The 21,793-nt window shown below is 32.5% G+C and overlaps 1 protein-coding gene across 12 annotated transcripts in view; it reads right to left on the bottom strand.

Annotated features, from left to right (window-relative positions):
• LOC18429999 (serine carboxypeptidase 1) overlaps positions 1-21,793 on the bottom strand; it is a 55,997-nt gene that overhangs the window by 2,087 nt on the left and 32,117 nt on the right. For 6 of the 12 annotated variants that reach the window (XR_016058480.1, XR_016058482.1, XM_011623536.3 and 3 more), the window contains 2 exons: positions 18,920-19,041; positions 1,017-1,130 (listed from right to left, as the gene is read on the bottom strand). Coding sequence is in view for 7 of the 12 variants with exons in the window: in XM_011623536.3 (XP_011621838.1) it covers positions 1,017-1,130; positions 18,920-19,041 (236 nt within the window). In the remaining 5 variants the exon portion in view is untranslated. The remainder of the gene's footprint in view (positions 1-1,016; positions 1,131-18,919; positions 19,042-21,793) is intronic. The other 6 variants (XR_016058481.1, XR_016058483.1, XM_020664674.2 and 3 more) reach the window with 3 other exon arrangements.

Below are 21,793 nucleotides of genomic sequence, written 5' to 3'. Positions count from 1 at the left end.
TATTCCAAAGTCTTACTGCAAATAGCACACCAAGTGTTTGACTAATTGATTCATAAAAGAAGATAAAGTACCAATGAGAATCGTATGATTTTATCACCAACTTTTGAATAGGAATCTAAAAGATATGCATTCAAAAAGCTTGAGATCGAGCTTCTTCCAACCTCAAGAGAATGATGTTATAGTTTTTTTAATACTTTTTTTTTATTGTTTTCTACACTTTAGGTTTGAGGTTCTAGTTTTCTTTAGGGTTATTTTTATTATTTTAGTTGTAGAGATTTGTGGGATTGTATTGGAAGTATATTTTTTTAAGATGAAGGGCTAGGATTTGATAGTGGTTAAGAATTCTTAGGAAAAGAGTTAGGCTGTATAATTGTTTTCATTTATAAATATATAACTATTAGATTAGGAAAAAAACGTGTGAAGATAAGAAGAACTGATTTTAGGATCTTGTGAAGAGATGTTTTAAGGGTGGACTCCCTTACAGACCCGGAGAGATGGTATATAACTCCTCATTTACTTATATCTTTTATTTTTTTTATTTCTCCATCTTCCCTTCACTTCCAATTCTACTCACAAAATGTTGACTATTTAAGTACATTTTATTTGAATAGTTCTTATTTTGAAGATAGGGGTATTAAAGATAATTTAGGAACCCATTTTGGATGGTAGGAGAAAATTATTGTTGAGAGAATCTCACTGAAAATTAAAATTCATTTCTTGAGATTATAATTACTACCTATATTGCTATTGCCCTGGAGCAATAAATCTTAGGGGGAATTTATGGTCCAAATTTATAGAGTAGGATTTTAAGGTTTTCTACATAAAGAGAGAAAGCGAGATGGCTTGCTTCTATCTTCTGATCTACTCTAAATATTTTACCTAAAAAGTATTTCAATTAGAAATAATAGTTGGGGTAGGGGACTCAGCAGGCTCTCCCAAATTTATTTAATGTGTGCAATATGCCATGAATGTGCCTATTTACCATGACACTACTTTTGCAAGAAATGAATTCATACCCTGCTATTTGGTCCCCCACAAACCATGGCCTCCAGCTTTCCAACTCTCTGTAATTCAACTTTTTTATCCATTCCAAGGTACCAATGTATGGAGCAGCCATGTCGTGATCGCCACTGAAATCACAAATGTATAATAATATTTTTTGTAAAATTTTCTTATGGAGCATTTCCGTATCAAAAGAGGGTCAACATGAAAGACATGCATTAACATTCGAGAAATTTTATTTTGGACTTTGTGCTAAATAACGATACATCTTCAACCACCATATTTCAAACCTAACAGTTAATGATGATTGTGACCTCCTTGTATCAAAAGTAAATGTTTTTATCATACAAATTTCTAAATGAATTAGAGTACCTTTCAAAGTTAAAAAAATTTTCCCTTGGATTTTTGTTCCGGATGTTCCAAATTTTAGCTTGAAGACTTCTTCAAGAAATATGATCCTAATCTTTGTAGGTTTTATGTAACTCACATGGGCTTCATGCTCTAGTTGAAACATTACTAGAAAATCTGTAGTGAACTTTATTTGTTTAAGTGTGTTGGGTTATCTTTCTTTCCATTAATGAATCCTAGCTTTCTATCTTTCCAGCCCTATAAACCCTATGGGAGGGAAACTTGGCAATCTTTTAACAAGATCAACCTCCCAAAAGATTGTGAGCATCTGGTATTAGAAGTTAGTTTCTTAATTTTGTTTCAAGGATTATAAAACTTTTTTACATGCTATTTAGGTGACTAGTTTCCTAAAGCTATGAAGGAAATGGTAAGCTAATTTGGAAGATCTAGGTAAATTAGGAAAGTAGAGATAACTTACAGCCTACACTCTCTCAAATAAAGAGGGATTCAGACCTCTACAAATACCCCAATAGGCCTATAGCTAATTCACTGAAGTTTAGCAATGAAATTTGAGTTTTTTATTATTGTGAGTAGCCACCTTAATGAAAGATATTGCACAATTCTTTGCATAGAGAGGGTGATTTTACAAAGTCTAGTTAGTTATTCTTCCCTAATGTTGAGAGTCCCTATAATTCTTTTTGTTGGGAGGAGGATTCCCAAAATGCTAGCTTGTGGATTGGAGGTTCTTTGCATGTAAACTTCATCCCCTTATTCTTTGGAATAGTCAACAAAAAGACCATTTATCTTTTGTACAAGGAGGTCACAATCACTCTTGCCCCTTAAATTTCAAAATAGGTGGTTACAAGAGCGTCATTGAATAGACACAATGTTGCAAAAAAAAAAAAAATCTCAAACTTCGTAACTCAACCTAAACCATTAAATTTGGCATCTGATGAGTGGGAATAGTTGTGACCTCCTTGTAAAAAGGTGGATGGTCTCTTTGTAGAGAATCCCTTATTCTTTTCCCTTTCTGTGCATCGTTTCAAGTCTTAACTTAAACCCTAGTTCATTTTGTCAACCTCAAATAATCTTACCTTATTATAACATCCGTCCATATATCCAAACTCCATAGCTTTTAAATTTTGTTGAAAACCCTATATTTGCTTCATTCAACCACAAATACTTCCCATCAAAATCTCATCTTGGTGCATTAACTAAATTTGAGCAACTTTAACGTCTATTATACCCTTCAGCTATTACCCTAAACATTAACTTAATCTTTCATAGCCCTTCCCATATTCCTAGTCCAAGTGACAACCCTTTTATGCCTTTATGACACTTCCACTACTTATAGGAGACCTAGATACATACAAAACCCCGTTCTCCTAAACTTTGTAAGGAACCTAAGGCCTTATGACGCCTAAAACTTAACAGAATTAGAGCTCTAAACTCTAAAGCTCATCACAAATCCTTTTTTTCTTGTACACTCATGTAAAAGCCAAGTGGTCTTGGCCCTATAGGACTTTTTGCAGAAGAACCGGTTGCTCCATTGGAGCTTGATTTGAATTTTGACATGTAAATCATATGGGTTGTACATAAGGCGTAGATGTCTCCCATAACTAAAGGGATGAACTTTTATTACCATGTCAAACATTTTCAATGTATTTGAAGAAAGATCTGCTACTCATACATGAATGAAATGCCAATTGCAGTAGAGATAAGGGCAAGAAGAAAGACGAGAGCAATCTAATGATGCTCATCTTAAAGAGAGTTATGGTTCAATTGCATACTGTCATATCATAGGATGAAGACAATATGACTGAAAAAACTAACTGAAATCAATGTATCTGTCTTGATCCCTTAGGTCAGCATTTGTAGATGCTTTTCTCAAGACGCTCTTAAAAAGGGTGGGTACAATTACAAAATCAGGTAAACTTTTTAAGTGTCAAGAGCAATACAGAATAGGATTGAAGAGGACAATTAATTCAAGGTGGGGATCCATTTAAGATGATTTTAAAACTCACAAACTTTTTCAAATCGGGCTAGATGAAGCAAATGGCTATCTAAAGAAATAATTTTCCCCAAATGTCGTTTCGAAGCTTAAATTGAAAATCTCTTCAAGATCAGTGATATATATATATATATATATATATATATATATATATATATATATATATATATATATATATATATATATATATATATATATATATATATATATATATGGGTAAACCTTACAACAGCTAGTCAGCTATAATGAATAGCATATAGGTGGAATGGGAGCCATTAGATCTTCATCATGCGGTTCAAAATGCACATCACTATTTTAATTTTAATTTTTTTTTATATAAATCTAATTAATGTGAAATTTTGGGTGTATATACCTAACACTATTGCAAACCATTTAAAAATATAAAAAAGGTATTTTCAATAATTTAAAATGACCAAAATACCCCCATCATTTTTCAAGGGGATTTCAATCATTTTATATTTTGGGAAATATTTTTTATATATATTTTATTTGTGCGCCCTATTTTTTAGTACACATGTATAAAATTTCATTATGATCCGATTCATAGAAAATAATTAAAATTAATACAGTAATATGCATTCTAAACCGCATGAAGCAGATCTGATAGCTCCTATTCCATGTATATTACTATTCATTATAGTTGGCAGCTATTGTTAGGTTTTTCCTATATATATATATATATATATATATATATATAAAAGATTCTGCAATTCAAATATTTCTTGCTTGACGTGTATATATATATATATATATACATATATATATAACCATAAAAAATATCCCTCTATTTCTCTTTCCTTTTTAAGGAATTTATTATATTTGGCCTATAATTTTTCTCTTAAATGTAATGGTACATTTGTAAGATACCATTGTCTGATATGTCTATTTTCATTTGACATAAAATCTTGCTTAATATAATTGCGATCAATTTTTTTCTTTCTTCTTTCTAATTTAGCGGCTAAATATGCTGCTATATATTCATCTGAATATTTATCATGAGGATTGTCATATTCTTCTACTTGTAAGGTTAATATTTGGAAGTCTTGTAATTCTTCTATACTAGGTTCAGTAGTATTTGTAGTACTAGATTCAGGAGTATATGTAGGAATAACAACATGATCTGTTGTTCTCCTTATTCCTTGAAATTGTAGGTCTGAACTAGGTATTGAAGAAGACTGAGTAGGAAGTGGTAGTATTATGACATTTGGATCAGTAGAATAAGATTTTCTACTTGGTATTTTATTTTTAATATCCCTTTTTCTGTTTATATTAATATCATCTTGAACTTGTAATTGTTGAAATTTAATTTCAATATTACCATCAGGATGTTCTATTATTTGATTAGGAATATGATGTTGAGGAGCCTCTTGAGGTTGATTGGCATGTTGTAATGCCCATGACTGTGGTAGTCTAATATCTGACCATTTTATTGTTTTGGGAACAATCATATTTGATTTTTCCATGTTTGTTTGGAATAAAATAGTTTGATCTTTTTGATCAATTTGCATAATATTTGGACATAAGGTGTTCATGACTTTGTAATATATTCTATAAACTATTGCTAAGTTTTGAGATCCTTGGGTCATATGAAACCCATGTGTTTTTAAATTATTTGTTAATATATCTAATATATTTGGGTCAGTCAAAGAAACAGAAAAATTTGGAAAACAGTTAAAATATATGGGACCACTACAGAGGCTGGATTCAACCATGCCAAGTAGCGAGTCTGTGAATATATTGTGTCTTGTATCTCTTAGGCATACAAGCACAGAAGTGTTCAACCCTAATCGGGTCAAAGGTTTTACGGCTATTTGAATTAATCCAATATGTAAATATTTGTAATTATGTTCCTTATGTTTTTCAATAATTTTCTTTGACAGTAGATGAAAGTCTTCTTGATTTTGAGTGACCGATAAACTTTCTTCTACAGTCTTAATGGCATAACCCATTTTGAATCTGAATGATCCTTTATTATAAATGTCATGAATTGGTACCTTAGGTATGTTCCAATTTTGAATATTATGTTCGATGTCATTTATAACTATTTGTTCTTTGTTTTTTACTCTAAGTGTTTGAGATGAAGTTGCATTTTTACTAGTTAGATTCCTTATTAAATTTGCCATCCATAGGTTGCGGATAATGACAATCTGGACATTCAGTGGCCCAGCGTTTTCCCTAAGCGGCTCTTCCTGGCCTTGGCGGTACTTTGCAATAGGCGTTCACTTGTCTCTTGTCTTAACTCTCGGACCAACTTTCTAGGATGTAAATTTAACTTAGTTTCGCTAGTCAAGAAGTAACTTTTATCTCATACAACTTATTGATGTAAAAGAACAGGTTTTCTGTTTTGACAGTTTAACTGTTTACACAGTTTCCCTGTTGAAGAGTTCTACTGTTGTAACCTTGACAGTTTTACTGTATGGCTCTGAAACCAACTTCGGCCAAGATCTACAGTACTGTCAACTCGTCGATTATTCTTATTATTTAAACTCCTTGATTCGATTATTCTTATTATTTAGAATACTTGATTCAAATTTTATAATAAATAGGTAAAAAGTATACTATTGTATTTAATTATTTCTTGTAAAATTCTATAATAGTTAAGCATGAATAGAAATATACCTAATACAGGAATTAGTGAAATATCTATGACAATCCAATGGGTATAACTATGTTCCCCAATTTTAACTATAAATAAAATCTTAAATTGCATTATCACAACTAACCATTATAACGGAAACACACATTCTATTATTAGAAACTTTTACACCCTGATATTATGGCGAGATATTTTACAGAGAACTAACAGAAACTTTACACAGAATTTTTGCACAGAACCTTTACACCCTGATATTATGGCGAGATATTTTACAGAGAAGTAAAGAGCATGACAGAGAATAGAGAGAGAATATCAGAAAGTATATTACAAAGAATAAAGAGTATATCACAGAGGAAAAGTAAAATGAGAGAGAAATACCAGAGAGTATTAGACAAAGAGAATAGCAGGATAGCAGTATAACAGAGAGACTTACTGTTTGCACAGACAATAACTGGAAAATAATTTCCAGTGATGTGGGCAGTATGAGGGAAGAGATTTGAGATTACAGTCACACATAATAAATTGAGAAAGGTAAAGATAGAACCTGGTTATTTGAGCTAAGAAGGTCAGGATAGCTCTGATTGCACTATTACTTCGGGAAGGCGGTTGTATCAGAAGAAGAGATTTGCAGATGGCAAAAAGGGTTTTGAGAAGAAGAGGTGAGAAGGTTGAAGGCTTTGAAAAGGTTGAAGGCTTTGAAGAGGTTGAAGGCTTTGAAGAGGTTGAAGGCTTTGAAAAGGTTGAAGGCTTTGAAAAGGTTGAAGGCTTTGAAGAGGTTGAAGGCTTTGAAGGCTTTGAAGCTCTTCTGGGGTAGAGAGTGAGAAAAATAGAAGAGTGTAAGAGAGAAGCGGAAGACCCTGCCTAGAATGAAGAAGGTTGGGTCCTTTTATAGAGGGAGGTTGCTTCGACCTTAAGAAAGGAATAAAGGAACCGGAGGAAGAAAACAAGAATGAGAAGACTTAAAGGAGATTCGCCACAGCGGTAAAGGGTGAGTGAGAGGACGTAAAGAGATTCGCCACAGGGGTAAGACAAAGAAGACAAAAGAAGAAAAATAAAAAAGAAAGGAAAAGGATGCTTTTAGGCATCTTTGTACAGTGTAGCTTTTGTCCGTATTGCATTATGGCTACAGTAGGGCATCTGGAACAATGTTCTTTGTCGGTGACGTGGTCACTGTTTCTTGTCGTATTTGTCGGTGCTTAGAATCTGGGAATAGTATTTTGGCTTTTATCGTTGATTGCTTTTGTCGTTTATATGCCAGCGTTGATGGAGACTTTATGGTCTTTGGCTGAATTCTTCTGGATCATCTTCTTCTGGATCTGTCTCTTCTGGATCAGTCTCTTCTGGATCAACTTGACTCAGTTGGAGATATCTATTGGTGTGAAGTGGGGAAGACTGTACTGTTTCTTTGGAAGATGTTGGTTTTCTTCCGGTTTCAGCAAAAATCTCTTTCATCTGTTTTTCTAGTTCTTCTTTTGATGCATTAGGATTGGTTTGCAACATATTTCGGAGGTAGGTTGGAAAGTCAAAAGAGGTATTTGCAGTATTTGGGTTTTCCTGGTATTTAGGTGTTTTTGGGGGTATTCGTTTTGGTGTGGTCTTGGTGAGATCCATTTGGAAGATATCCCACCATTTGACAGAAATGGTTTTTCCCAATCGAGGGATATAGGTGTAGTCATTTGTGGTATTGGATGAGATGGTGTAATCCCATTTCATAATCCATGGGATTTGATATAAGGCCATGAAATATAGGTGAGTGTCAATCAAATTATCATTATTATTATATTGCACAAATTGTTCCTGCAGGTTTTTGAAAGCAGGAGGTAGTATCAAAGAAGTTGAGCCCCACACTAAGAACCAATTTTGAAACCATGTGGGGAATCTTTCAAAAATAGGCAGCCGGAACTGAAGATACCAGCTGTGTGTGTTGTTTGGATTTTGGTAGTAAAAGAATTTGTGCCAGGCTTCTATATACTCGGCATATTTGAAATATTTGTATGAAAATTCTGGGTTGTGTAATTTCTTTCCCTGTGCGAGATTGCAACCCCACTCATCATGAAGTTTCTTTATTCGAACTTTGGAATAAGCAATTATTCTGGTATTTTGCTGGTAGTAATGGACAACAGAGATGGACCCTGTTTCCATGAGTATGGCTTCATAGTATTCTCTGGTCTTTACCCCATTGGTAGGATTAAGGTGGTTTAGTAAGTATAAAGGTGCAAGTTTGATAGGATCCATATGAACCTGATGTTCATCTATGGTGATATCCATTAAGAATGCTCTTTCGATGTATACAGATTTTGGGACATTTGAGGTATGAGCAGATTTTGATTGAGCTGGTGAGTATGTAGGAGTAGAAGCATGTGCTTCTGGATAAGTAATTTGATGTATTGGGGACTGTGAAGGTGAACGGATATTTAGAGGTGAAGGTTCTCCTTCATAAGGTACTATGTTTCTCATGGGTTGTTTATCCCTGCGAGAAGTGCCACGGGATCCCATGTGTTCAGATGAGGATAAAATATCAGTATTAATTTGGTTTTCGTTGAATAATTGGAGAGCAAGGGATAATGGGGATTCGTCGTTGACGTCAGTGTAGCCCCCCCTGCAAAAATTCACGGGTTAAAAAATCAGGCAAAGAATTAGAAGACCCGGGAAGGTGTTCGATGGAAAAATCAAAGGCGGACAAGATAGCCTGCCATCGAGCAAAGATTTGTTTAGAAACCAAATTTTGAACATCTTTTTGCAAGATATCTTTGGCTGCTTTGCAGTCAGTTCGTAGTAAGAAATGTTGATTTAAAATATCACTTTGAAATTTAGTTACACAGTGAACTATTGCTAATAGTTCCTTTTTGACCATGGAATAATTTAATTTAGTATTCCAAGCTTTGGAAGTGTAACGGAGTAATTGTTCTTTCGAATCAATTTGTTGTTTTAGAATTCCACCGAGACCTTTATCAGATGCATCACATTCAATGATTTTGAAAGCAGTTGGATGTGGAAGGGAGAGACATTCTAGTGTTTTTACCTTTCTTTTGATTACCTGTACTGCTCGAGTATGGGTATTTGTCCATGGTGGAGGATTCTTTTTTAGTCTATCATATAAAGGCTTAGAATCTAATGCAAGGTTAGGATAAAAATCACTAACATAATTTAAACAACCTAAGAATCTTTGAAGTTCCCTTTTATCAAGTATTTGATCGGGGAATTTATCAGCAAATTGTATTGATCTATCTATGGGAATAATAGTTCCATGATGAATCATATGTCCTAGAAATCTTATATTGGTTTTGAATAGTGTTATCTTTTTGGCTGAAACTACTAATCCAACATTCCTTACTGCATGTATAAATGTGTGAATGTGTTTGATATGTTGATCTATCGATTCCGAGAATATTAGTACATCATCAATATATACTATCATAAAATGATGGTAAGCATTAAACACATCATTCATTATTTTCTGAAATTCTGATGGAGCATTTTTCAAGCCAAATGGCATAACATTCCATTCGTATTGTCCAAATGGAACATTAAATGCAGTTTTGTATTTATCTTGTTCTTGGATTTGTATTTGCCAATAACCAGATTTCATGTCAAATTTGGAAAAGATACATGCTTGAGCAACCCTATCCATTAAATCTTTTTTATTGGGGATTGGATATCTTATCCATTGTAGAACTTTATTTAGTGGTTTATAGTTAATAACAAGTCTAGGAACTCCTCTTTCTTTTTCAGCATTTTTATTAACATAAAAAGCTGCACAACTCCAAGGTGAGGAGCTTGGTCTTATAAGCTTTTTGTTTTGAAGATCTTCAATCTCTTTTCGACACATATCTAATAGGATAGTATTCATTTGTATTAGTCTAGCTTTTGTAGGTATGTGTTTTTCATCAAATCGTGGTTCATAAGGTAAACTTATACTATGCTTTTTTCTTTCCCAAAAAGCATTAGGATGTTCACTACATATTGAAGTTTCTATATGTTGGTGTAATGTGTGAATCTTTTGTTGTATTGAAGAAGTTTGTAATTGTTCTTCAATAACTTTATATTTAATTTCTTGTTTTAAGGTACAAAGAAATTTTTCTTTGTTCTGTAATTGACTTTTGAAACTATTGAGTTCTTTCAATTTTGGTTTATGTATAAAATTAAAATATACTGGAATATTTTGAATAACTGAAGATATTCCTGTTTCATTTATGGTTAAAGGATATAGCAGAGTAAGAAATGGAACTCCAAGTATTACTGCTTGGCTTAGTCCTTTTACCATTATGAATGGTGTATCTATACATTGGTGATTATAACAAACAGAAGCATTAGATAATTTATATTTAATAAATAATCTACTTCCATCTGTTGTATTTAATATTTGAGTAGTTTTGTCAAAGTATTTTGAAGGTACAAGTCCTTTATTGATACAGTTTAAGTCAGCCCCGGAATCTATTAAAGCTGATGTTTCAAAACTATAATATGGAGCAACAATTATTTTAACATAAACAAACCATTTTTGGACTACTATTTTGTCTATTAGATTTACAGAAGGAAGAGGTATTATTTTGGCTTCTGATGATTCAGGGATGTCTGATGATGGATTAATTTTTATTAGGTCATCAAAATCTATTTCATCTGTGTCTGACTCTTGCTGTGACATTTGTTGTAATTCTAATGATTTAATTCTAGTTTTTAATTGAACTATTTCAGTTTTGATTTCTTTGATTTCTTGTTTAAGATCTGAAATGGTTGGTTCTTTTTGTTGAGAAGTATGTTGATCACTTACTCTTTTCATTATTGAAGCAAAATTATATTCATTAGGGGTTTTATTAATAGGACTTGGTTTTGCTTTATTTTTTGTAATATTAATGAATTGAGTAATGACATTTCTTTTTTCATTTGGATCAACTATTTTACCAATAATATCTAGAATGAAATTATCTTCTTGCGTAAATGTGTGAACATTATGTGTTGGTATTGGACAACTACAATTATCATCTTTTGAGCTGGATGAATTTGTATCTGAATCATTAGTGGAGTCAGAGGAGTCTGTCCACATGAGATCATCATCTTGGATTTGATCAATATGAGAATCAGAAGAAGTGGAAGATGAAGAATCATAATCGAATATATTATATAATTTAGTTTTTATTGATTCATCTAAATTTAATGATTCTATTTTCTTTTTAAATTTACACTGATGTTTATAATGTCCTACTTTTCCACACTTATAACAAACTGGTAATTTTCTCTTTTTCTTGATATTGGGGGAAAATTTATTAATAAGTTTCTTTTTAGATTTTTTATAGTACTTTCTGTTTTTATCTTTATTTTTATTTTTGTATTTTTCTTTTTTATATTTTTTCTTCTTGTAGAGCTTGTCAGGCATATTGTTTTTATCAAGGTAATAACCAAATTGTTCGCAAAAGTCACCAAGCTCTTTTCGCTTAGTGATTTTTTGTTTATCCAATTGTCTTTTTAGTTTCATATCTGTGCATAATGCTAAACCTTCAGCACATATTTCTGCGGAGAGTTCTCCTAATGTATATGATGAATAGACAATAATTCCAATATGTTTTTTCCTTAGTCTTTCCTTGACTTTTTCAGCGAATAAATATGGTAGACCAGCTATAAACTTTTCTTTCCAGTAGTCTAACTGACAATCTTCTCTTATTAATAATCTTGAGAAAAATACATCCTTATACCATTTGTAATGTGATAGGGTAGGACAGCGTAAATTAGATAGCAGATCTTCCGATCTTGCTGCTAATAAAGCAGTACTGCCTACAAAATGAAGTGTAATGGTATATATGAGAGTGTTGACAGCATCACTCTCTGTATATATTATTTCTTGGTTTTGTTCATTTCTGGCGGTCCATTGCCTAGTATTATTGAGGATTCTGTGTTTGGTTTCATCATCTATATAGAAATCCCACCATCCTCTTAACCAGCCAGTAAATCCGTTAACAATGGCTTTTGCCACCTCTTGATCAGGGTTGCCTGCCATTTTATTTGCAGATGCATACATAGTCATGTGTCTCATAACATCCAATATTTTTAATTCTGATAATCCATCTATTTGCCAATTTACTATTGATCTTCCTGAGTATGATACTGCCTGTTGTATGGCATCTTCTTCCATTTGTATATCAACAGGTGTGGGTCTCTTATGATATGGTAAGGCTGTTACTGGTTTCCAGTATTTTCCATAGGCTATTCTATTTATGGTTTCTGTAATGGGAGTAGTATCTATAAATGCTTTTTCATGATTTTGAATTGTATCTCCTATGATTGGTTCTTCTTCCTGAAGCATCATTGATTCATGCTCAGGTATTTTTGCTTTACCTTTATCAGAGGACTCAGGTGGTGTATTGACAATGGATGAAGGAGGAATAATTATTTTTGGAGAAGGAATTCCTTGGATATCTAGTTGGGATAATTTTGATATCAATTGATCCATAAGGGATTTATTATTATCTCTAATATGAAATTTATTCTTATTTAATTCTGGAGGTGGTTTGAGCAAAACTGATTTGGGTATTTGTGTAGCAGAAGGTTGTTCTTTGGTGACCAATCTTTCTATCCTTTCTGCTTGCTTTCCTAAAGATTGCATATACAAATTGGTATAATTATTTTGTTCCACAATATGAGGTATTAACTCTTGTTTCTTACCAAGTTCTTTATGTAAGATCTTATATGGTGTCGCAATTATATCATATAAGGATGGAGGTTGAGTAGGCTCATCCTTAACTGGGACTTTTGTTTTAAGTATAATACTTTTTTCAGGTGGATGGGTACTAGCAGTGGTAGTACCATCAGTGCTTATATAGCTTTTTACTTCTATTGTTTGAATTTCATCAAATAAAGAAGGGATATGAAGTTGATGTTGATAATTACTTATTAACCATAAAAAATATCCCTCTGTTTCTCTTTCCTTTTTAAGGAATTTATTATATTTGGCCTGTAATTTTTCTCTTAAATGTAATGGTACATTTGTAAGATACCATTGTCTGATATGTCTATTTTCATTTGACAAAATCTTGCTTAATATAATTGTGATCAATTTTTTTCTTTTTTCTTTCTAATTTAGCGGCTAAATATGCTGCTATATATTCATCTGAATATTTATCATGAGGATTGTCATATTCTTCTACTTGTAAAGTTAATATTTGGAAGTCTTGTAATTCTTCTATACTAGGTTCAGTAGTATTTGTAGTACTAAATTCATGAGTATATGTAGGAATAACAACATGATCTGTTGTTCTCCTTATTCCTTGAAATTGTAAGTCTGAACTAGGTATTGAAGAAAACTGAGTAGGAGGTGGTAGTATTATGACATTTGGATCAGTAGAATAAGATTTTCTACTTGGTATTTTATTTTTAATATCCCTTTTTCTGTTTATATTAATATCATCTTGAACTTGTAATTGTTGAAATTTAATTTCAATATTACCATCAGGATGTTCTATTATTTGATTAGGAATATGATGTTGAGGAGCCTCTTGAGGTTGATGGGCATGTTGTAATGCCCATGACTGTGGTAGTCTAATATCTGACCATTTTATTGTTTTGGGAACAATCATATTTGATTTTTCCATGTTTGTTTGGAATAAAATAGTTTGATCTTTTTGATCAATTTGCATAATATTTGGACATAAGGTGTTCATGACTTTGTAATATATTCTATAAACTATTGCTAAGTTTTGAGATCCTTGGGTCATATGAAACCCATGTGTTTTTAAATTATTTGTTAATATATCTAATATATTTGGGTCAGTCAAAGAAACAGAAAAATTTGGAAAACAGTTAAAATATATGGGACCACTACAGAGGCTGGATTCAACCATGCCAAGTAGCGAGTCTATGAATATATTGTGTCTTGTATCTCTTAGGCATACAAGCACAGAAGTGTTCAACCCTAATCGGGTCAAAGGTTTAACGGCTATTTGAATTAATCCAATATGTAAATATTTGTAATTATGTTCCTTATGTTTTTCAATACTTTTCTTTGACAGTAGATGAAAGTCTTCTTGATTTTGAGTGACCGATAAACTTTTTTCTACAGTCTTAATGGCATAACCCATTTTGCATCTGAATGATCCTTTATTATAAATGTCATGAATTGGTACCTTAAGTATGTTCCAATTTTGAATATTATGTTCGATGTCATTTATAACTATTTGTTCTTTGTTTTTTACTCTTAAGTGTTTGAGATGAAGTTGCATTTTTACTAGTTAGATTCCTTATTAAATTTGCCATCCGTAGGTTACGGATAATGACAATCTGGACATTCAGTGGCCCAGCGTTTTCCTTAAGCGGCTCTTCCTGGCCTTGGCGGTACTTTGCAATAGGCATTCACTTGTCTCTTGTCTTAACTCTCGGACCAACTTTCTAGGATGTAAATTTAACTTAGTTTCGCTAGTCAAGATGTAACTTTTATCTCATACAACCACTGATGGTACTACCACTGCTAGTACCCATCCACCTGAAAAAAGTATTATACTTAAAACAAAAGTCCCAGTTAAGGATGAGCTTACTCAACCTCCATCCTTATATGATATAATTGCGACACCATATAAGATCTTACCTAAAGAACTTGGTAAGAAACAAGAGATAATACCTCATATTGTGGAACAAAATAATTATACCAATTTGTATATGCAATCTTTAAGAAAGCAAGCAGAAAGGATAGAAAGATTGGTCACCAAAGAACAACCTTCTGCTACACAAATACCCAAATCAGTTTTGTTCAAACCACCTCCAGAATTAAATAAGAATAAATTTCATATTGGAGATAATAATAAATCCCTTATGGATCAATTGATATCAAAATTATCCCAACTAGATATCCAAGGAATTCCTTCTCCAAAAATAATTATTCCTCCTTCATCCATTGTCAATACACCACCTGAGTCCTCTGATAAAGGTAAAGCAAAAATACCTGAGCATGAATCAATGATGCTTCAGAAAGAAGAACCAATCATAGAAGATACAATTCAAAATCAAGAAAAAGCATTTATGGATACTACTCCCATTACAGAAACCATTAATAGAATAGCCTATGGAAAATACTGCAAACCAGTAACAGCCTTACCATATCATAAGAGACCCACACCTGTTGATATACAAATGGAAGAAGATGCCATACAACAGGCAGTATCATACTCAGGAAGATCAATAGTAAATTGGCAAATAGATGGATTATCAGAATTAAAAATATTGGATGTTATTAGACAAATGACTATGTATGCATCTGCAAATAAAATGACAGGCAACCCTGATCAAGAGGTGGCAAAAGCCATTGTTAACGGATTTACTGGTTGGTTAAGAGGATGGTGGGATTTCTATGTAGATGATGAAACCAAACACAGAATCCTCAATAATACTAGGCAATGGACCGCCAGAAATGAACAAAACCAAGAAATAATATATACAGAGAGTGATGCTGTCAACACTCTCATATATACCATTACACTTCACTTTGTAGGCAGTACCGCTTTATTAGCAGCAAGATCGGAAGATCTGCTATCTAATTTACGCTGTCCTACCCTATCACATTACAAATGGTATAAAGATGTATTTTTCTCAAGATTATTAATAAGAGAAGATTGTCAGTTAGACCACTGGAAAGAAAAGTTTATAGCTGGTCTACCATATTTATTCGCTGAAAAAGTCAAGGAAAGACTAAGGAAAAAACATAATGGAATTATTGTCTATTCATCATATACATTAGGAGAACTCTCCGCAGAAATATGTGCTGAAGGTTTAGCTTTATGCACAGATATGAAACTAAAAAGACAATTGGATAAACAAAAAATCACTAAGCGAAAAGAGCTTGGTGACTTTTGCGAACAATTTGGCTATTACCTTGATAAAAACAATATGCCTGACAAGCTCTACAAGAAGAAAAAATATAAAAAAGAAAAATACAAAAATAAAAATAAAGATAAAAACAGAAAGCACTATAAAAAATCTAAAAAGAAACTTATTAATAAATTTTCCCCCAATACCAAGAAAAAGAGAAAATTACCAGTTTGTTATAAGTGTGGAAAAGTAGGACATTATAAACATCAGTGTAAATTAAAAAAAAAAATAGAATCATTAAATTTAGATGAATCAATAAAAACTAAATTATATAACATATTCGATTATGATTCTTCATCTTCTACTTCTTCTGATTCTCATATTGATCAAATCCAAGATGATGATCTCATGTGGACAGACTCCTCTGACTCCACTAATGATTCAGATACAAATTCATCCAGCTCAAAAGATGATAATTGTAGTTGTCCAATACCAACACATAATGTTCACACACTTACGCAAGAAGATAATATATATATATATGTATATATATATATATATATATATATATATATATATATATATATATATATATATATATATATAACGTTCTGCAATTCAGATATTTCATGCTTGACGTGTAGGTTGAAAGCCTAGTGAATGACAAATTTCTTTTTTGTAAGTATGTTTTAGTATTATTATTATTTTTTTTTCATCATTGAGTCCTTGAATTCATAGGTTAGGAAACTTAAGCAATCTTCTAGAAAGATGAAACTTGTAGAAGATTGTGGGCTCTATTGATTAGGAAGTTGCGTATCTTTTAAGCCTCCGTAAGTTATTTCTTTCCTTATTTGACAAGTTAAGATAGTTTCCTAATTTTTTTAAGAGATGAAAGAGATTCTTTCCATGTGTTGTGAGGGTCTAGTTTTCCTAAAACTATGAAGGAATTGCTTGCCTAATTTTGAAAAATCTAGGAGACTAGGAAGTTAAGGAAAGTAGACATACCTTGAGTTCCAAACAAATTCTAATAAAGAAGGATTCTGTCCTCTATAAATACACATGTTAGTCTATGTTCAATTCCAATCAAATTGAGCACTGCAATTTAGCTTTTCAATTTTGGTGAGAAGCGACCTTTGTTTAAGATATTCCACAACTCCTTTTATAGAAAGAGTAGCTGGAAATCTCTATCCCAGGAAAGAGTAGCTGGAAATCTCTATCCCAGGTATCTTAGAATATCCCCCAAAGGTTAGGGTCCCTCTTCATATTTCCTTGAAGAGATTCTCCAAAACCTTAGCATGTGAATTTGAGGCACTTCCTACGTAAACTTGGAACCCTTCTTTCCCCCAACACATGCCAATCTCAGGTTTCGACAAACAAATTCAAGCTCAATTCAGGCCTAACCAATCCAATCTCTTGTACTTTACCTCATTACTATCCCTATCCATACACTTAATCTCCATAGTCCGTAAATCTAACTTTATCCCACTTTTTCCGAATTTAATCCAAAAACCAATCCCATCATCCCCTTATTTTGGTGGAAATGTTGAAGTGTAGCAACTTGAGCGTTCATTAAATGCTTGACTCAAAACCTAAAGCTTACCTTAACTTTACAAATCTTCCCATAGAGGCTTAGCTTATACTATAATCCCTTTATGCCTTCAACCATCCACTCCTACTTAGTATAGGAGACCTAAATAATCCAAATCTCCAAAAACCTTATCTAGTTAGTACTGAATAACCTACAGGAATCCCTTGCTTTCTAAGCCCACCTCATGTGGGAGCCAATCCCGTTTGCTACCATAAGAAGTAATAGTGAACTACTCATTTAAAAATATCACTTCTAACTTAACATGGAAGTGTTGGCCATGGAAACTACTATTGTGTGACTTCCAATTTCAATTTATGTTATAACATGCGAACACAAAGCGAATAAATAAAGGCAAACAAATAGAAGAGAGCATAACTCGTCGGACATGACATGCTTTTCATGAAAGAAAATGGAATAAACTTGAAGTTGCAAAGCCAAGTAAGGTAAAAGGCTGAATTGCATTGATATGGTTTTGTGCAATGAAAGTGGTCACATCAATGATAAATCTTGTTTAAAGGCCTTTACTTTGTTGATCCCGTCCAAATAGTTATTAAAGTGACCTACTGTAGTTAAGTTCATAGTGGTGAAAGGATTGCAACGACATCATATTATAAAAAGATAGAATTTCAAATATGTCACCATCATCATCATCATCCAAGCCTTATCCCAATTATTTGGGGTCGGCGAATCATATTCCTTCATTCTTATCCATCAAAGGCCATAGTTTCAGTAAGACCTCACTACGACTGGGTGGTGCAGCACGTCGCTTAAGGGGAGCGTCGAGCATATAACATAGGTTCAGAATTCATGATAAGAATTTCAAATACGTAAAACATAATTATCTCTATTAACAGATTGACTCCAAGCAAATACGTAAAACATAATTATCTCTATTAACAGATTGACTCCAAAAGGAGACTACCTTCACATCTGTTGAACATGCAATTGCCTTGATACTAAAAGAGTTGAATTATAGAGAATTTATTCAACAAACATATTCACAAAATCACCCTATATATTGTAAATTTACATCATAGTATCTAGATATAAAAACAGTTTTTACAAATAACAGTTTTTACATTTCCCTTTTCTGAAAGATGAATATATGAAAACCAGCAATAAAAAAATCACCATTATGGTGGAAATTTATTACGACAAATTATGGAGAAAAGGAGCTAAAATATTAAAATGTTTGGTAGAATAACTTCCCAATCCATCGTCGATGTGTTGATTCTACTTTAGGAAATAAAGTGCCATTATTTTCAGAAAGAACCTCTCTTAAAAATGTTTTGTAAAAGCAGTATTTTGAAAAACCGATAGGGTGACCGCTGGGTCGATCAATATGGTGATCGGGATTTGGAGATTCAGTAGGGAATCCATAAAAAGTAAGAACAGATTATAATAATTGTTGCCATTAGGCACTTCAAGGTCGTTCGAGAACTGGATAACCCCATCAACTATTTAGGCAAATAATGTTCTTTTCTTGCTTGGTTATTTGATCATTTACCATGAGAACTTAAATGCAAAATGGAATGTAGTAGCAACAATTACACAAAGAAATAACCTGTAAATAAAGGCTCGATAACCTTTCAATGTCAGATTCAAATGATGTTTGATCAAGCTTATCTTTTCCTTTCGATATTTGAGCTCATCAGTGCACCTTTTCCACCTTCCAGCAACTTCTACCTATCAATACCATGTAAATTTGTTAATTGAACCAAGATACATCTCACAAATATATTATTAATATTAGAATTGATCAAATTAAATAATTTAATTGGTAAAAATTTCATCCCCAGATGGCATGAAAGCTAGAGAAGGCAATAGATAATAACTCACTGTTTTCTAAAATGGTTGTTTATTCTTTTTGGGTAAATTAGAATGGTTGTTTCAACTTTCAAGTGTTCTAAGGACAAGCCAACTAATTAAAGCATCGTATAGTCATCCATTTCATGATTTTTAATGGAGTAGAATGTGACTAGACTATGTGATGTTAGAAAAGCATATTACTAGAGAAAATTTATTACGTAAAAAATCAGTGAACAACAGAGCTGATTTCTCTCCAAGTTCCAAGAATAGCTTTCTATTTTTTATGGTCCCTCTTGAATGATTTTTACGTACCTTTCCCATAACTATCGTATTCATTCTTGAGTGATTTCACTCAAAGAAATCCTCAACCTTTCTCATATCTATCATTGACAAGTAAAATTTTGCTAATGTACCGTGAAAGTGACGATAAAAAGAATTTTAATAATAATTTTTTTGTCAAAGAATTGGTCGAAAGAGAAAATAGATATGAAAAGAGAAAATAGCTATCAGCCATTGTGGATAACCAAGAAAGGGGCAGAGAACTATTTGATTTGGTTGTGTTTTGCAATGGTCTAGCTAGCATTGATGCTTATTCCCTTACTATATTGGACAGGTTTTTGCATCCAATAGTTAAGATTTCTCTCTACCCAAATCAATGGTTAAGCCTTCCATCTCTATAACTCTCTCTCTCTCTCTCCCGCTTAAAAAAATGATTATTTGGGCTTTTATTGAGATGTGGCCCAAAAAAAGAAAGAGACTGCCATATGTCATAGAAGATGGTCAAATGAATTATGGGAAATAAGACTGTTATAGTAAATAAACAGTGATATTAAATACACCAAAAAAGGGAAGAGAGAGAGACCATGAAATAAATGGTGAACATGATGCCTTTGTGGCCAAATCCCAACACCCCCACTTGGCCAAAAGGCCAAATTTATTAACGTTCCTTGGCCATAAGGTTTTTTCAATATAAGGTTTTTACTCATTTTGACATGGCTTTCTTGAAGGTTTTGTCCGTCTACAAGATTAGATCATTTATAGCATTGAGTGCCTCTTGAGAGGAAAATTTATATTTCTCTGAGTCCCATCATGGTCACATGCTTGGAGAACATTTCAATAGTCCTTAGTTAAGAGGTCTACTATTATATAACAAGAAGGCAAATAACTTATTGTGTCTCTCTTTTTTTTCCATTCTATCTTGGTTATAGTGTTAATCAACTTCTATGTGTCTCCCCTTGGAGCTGATTGCTCCACTTCTAATTAATGAAATTGCAGCTTGGTTGTCACCAAATAATTGAACTAGCTCGTTGGTTATTTCCAACTTCAAATCTATAACAAAGTAGCTTATCCAGATGACAAAAGTAGAAGCTTTGATACAAGCAATGTATTTTGCTTCCATTGTAGACCGAACAAGACATCCTTGTTTCTTGCTAACGAAGAAACATAACCTCGTTGGAAAGAGAAAATATGTCCAAAAGTGGACTTCCTATCATCAGGATCTCCTGTAAAGTCTACATTAGAGAACCCTAGAATTTCTAGGTTATTAGCTTGATAACAAAATTTATAATGTTTGGTTTCTTGGATATATTTAAGTATCCTTTTGATTGCTTGACTATGAGTGATAGTTGGGTTACTTTGAAATCTACTGACAAGTCCAATTGCAAAACAAAGTTCAAGTTTTGTACAACGCATAGCATACAAAAAGAACAAATAGCATGTTTGTATGGAATATGTCCATTTTAGCCTTATCCTCATTATTGATTGGACATTCTTTCTTTGATAACAAATATGAATTTTCAATGGTTTGCAATTTTTCATCTTAAATCTTTTAAGAATATTTTCTAGATATTTTTCTTGAGATAAGTAGAGAATCCTAGAATTTCTATCCCACATAATCTTTATTTCTAAAACATATGATGCTTCTACCATATCCTTCATTTCGAAATGTGAATTAAACCAAGATTTAGTTTTATCCATCATTTCTTTATCATTACTAGCTAATAGAATAACATCCACCCACAGAGAGAAAATTGCAAATTTACTCCCACTATTCTAAACATACACATAGTGATCCACTATGTTAGCTATATAGCCAATTTGGAAAATTGCCTAGATGATTGTTTTAGACCATACAATGATTTTTTTGAATTTTTATATTTTTCTCTTTGACTTTTAACCATGTATCCCTTTAGTTATTTCTTATAAAAATATTATTTTAATTCTCCATTTAAAAAAGTTGTCTCAACATCCGATTAAAATAATTTCAAGTAAGAATATGCTCCTAGCACTAATATTATCCTTATAGATGCGAATTTTGCTACAGGAGAATATGCCTCTACATAATCTACTTATGTTTTTAGTAAATCATTTGGCTACTAATCTAAACTTATATTTATCAAAAGTTCATTCAGCTTTGAATTTCCTTTTGAGGATGTATTTACATCCTATAGCCTTCATATCTTTAAGTAGATCTACAAGTTTCTATAGTTGATTTCTTACAATAGAGTTAATTTCATCATCCATAGAACTGATCCACTCAGATGACTCAGGTCAGTTGATTGCTTCGTTAGAGCTACACATTTCATCTATCTCATCCTCCTTAAGTATACACAATATTCATCTAAATGGA

The sequence above is a fragment of the Amborella trichopoda genome, chromosome 6, assembly GCF_054954075.1.
Source record: "Amborella trichopoda isolate Santa Cruz 75 chromosome 6, AtrichopodaSantaCruz75HAP2 v2.0, whole genome shotgun sequence".
NCBI classification, from domain to species: domain Eukaryota; kingdom Viridiplantae; phylum Streptophyta; class Magnoliopsida; order Amborellales; family Amborellaceae; genus Amborella; species Amborella trichopoda.
This window is presented reverse-complemented; position numbering and strand designations above follow the sequence as displayed.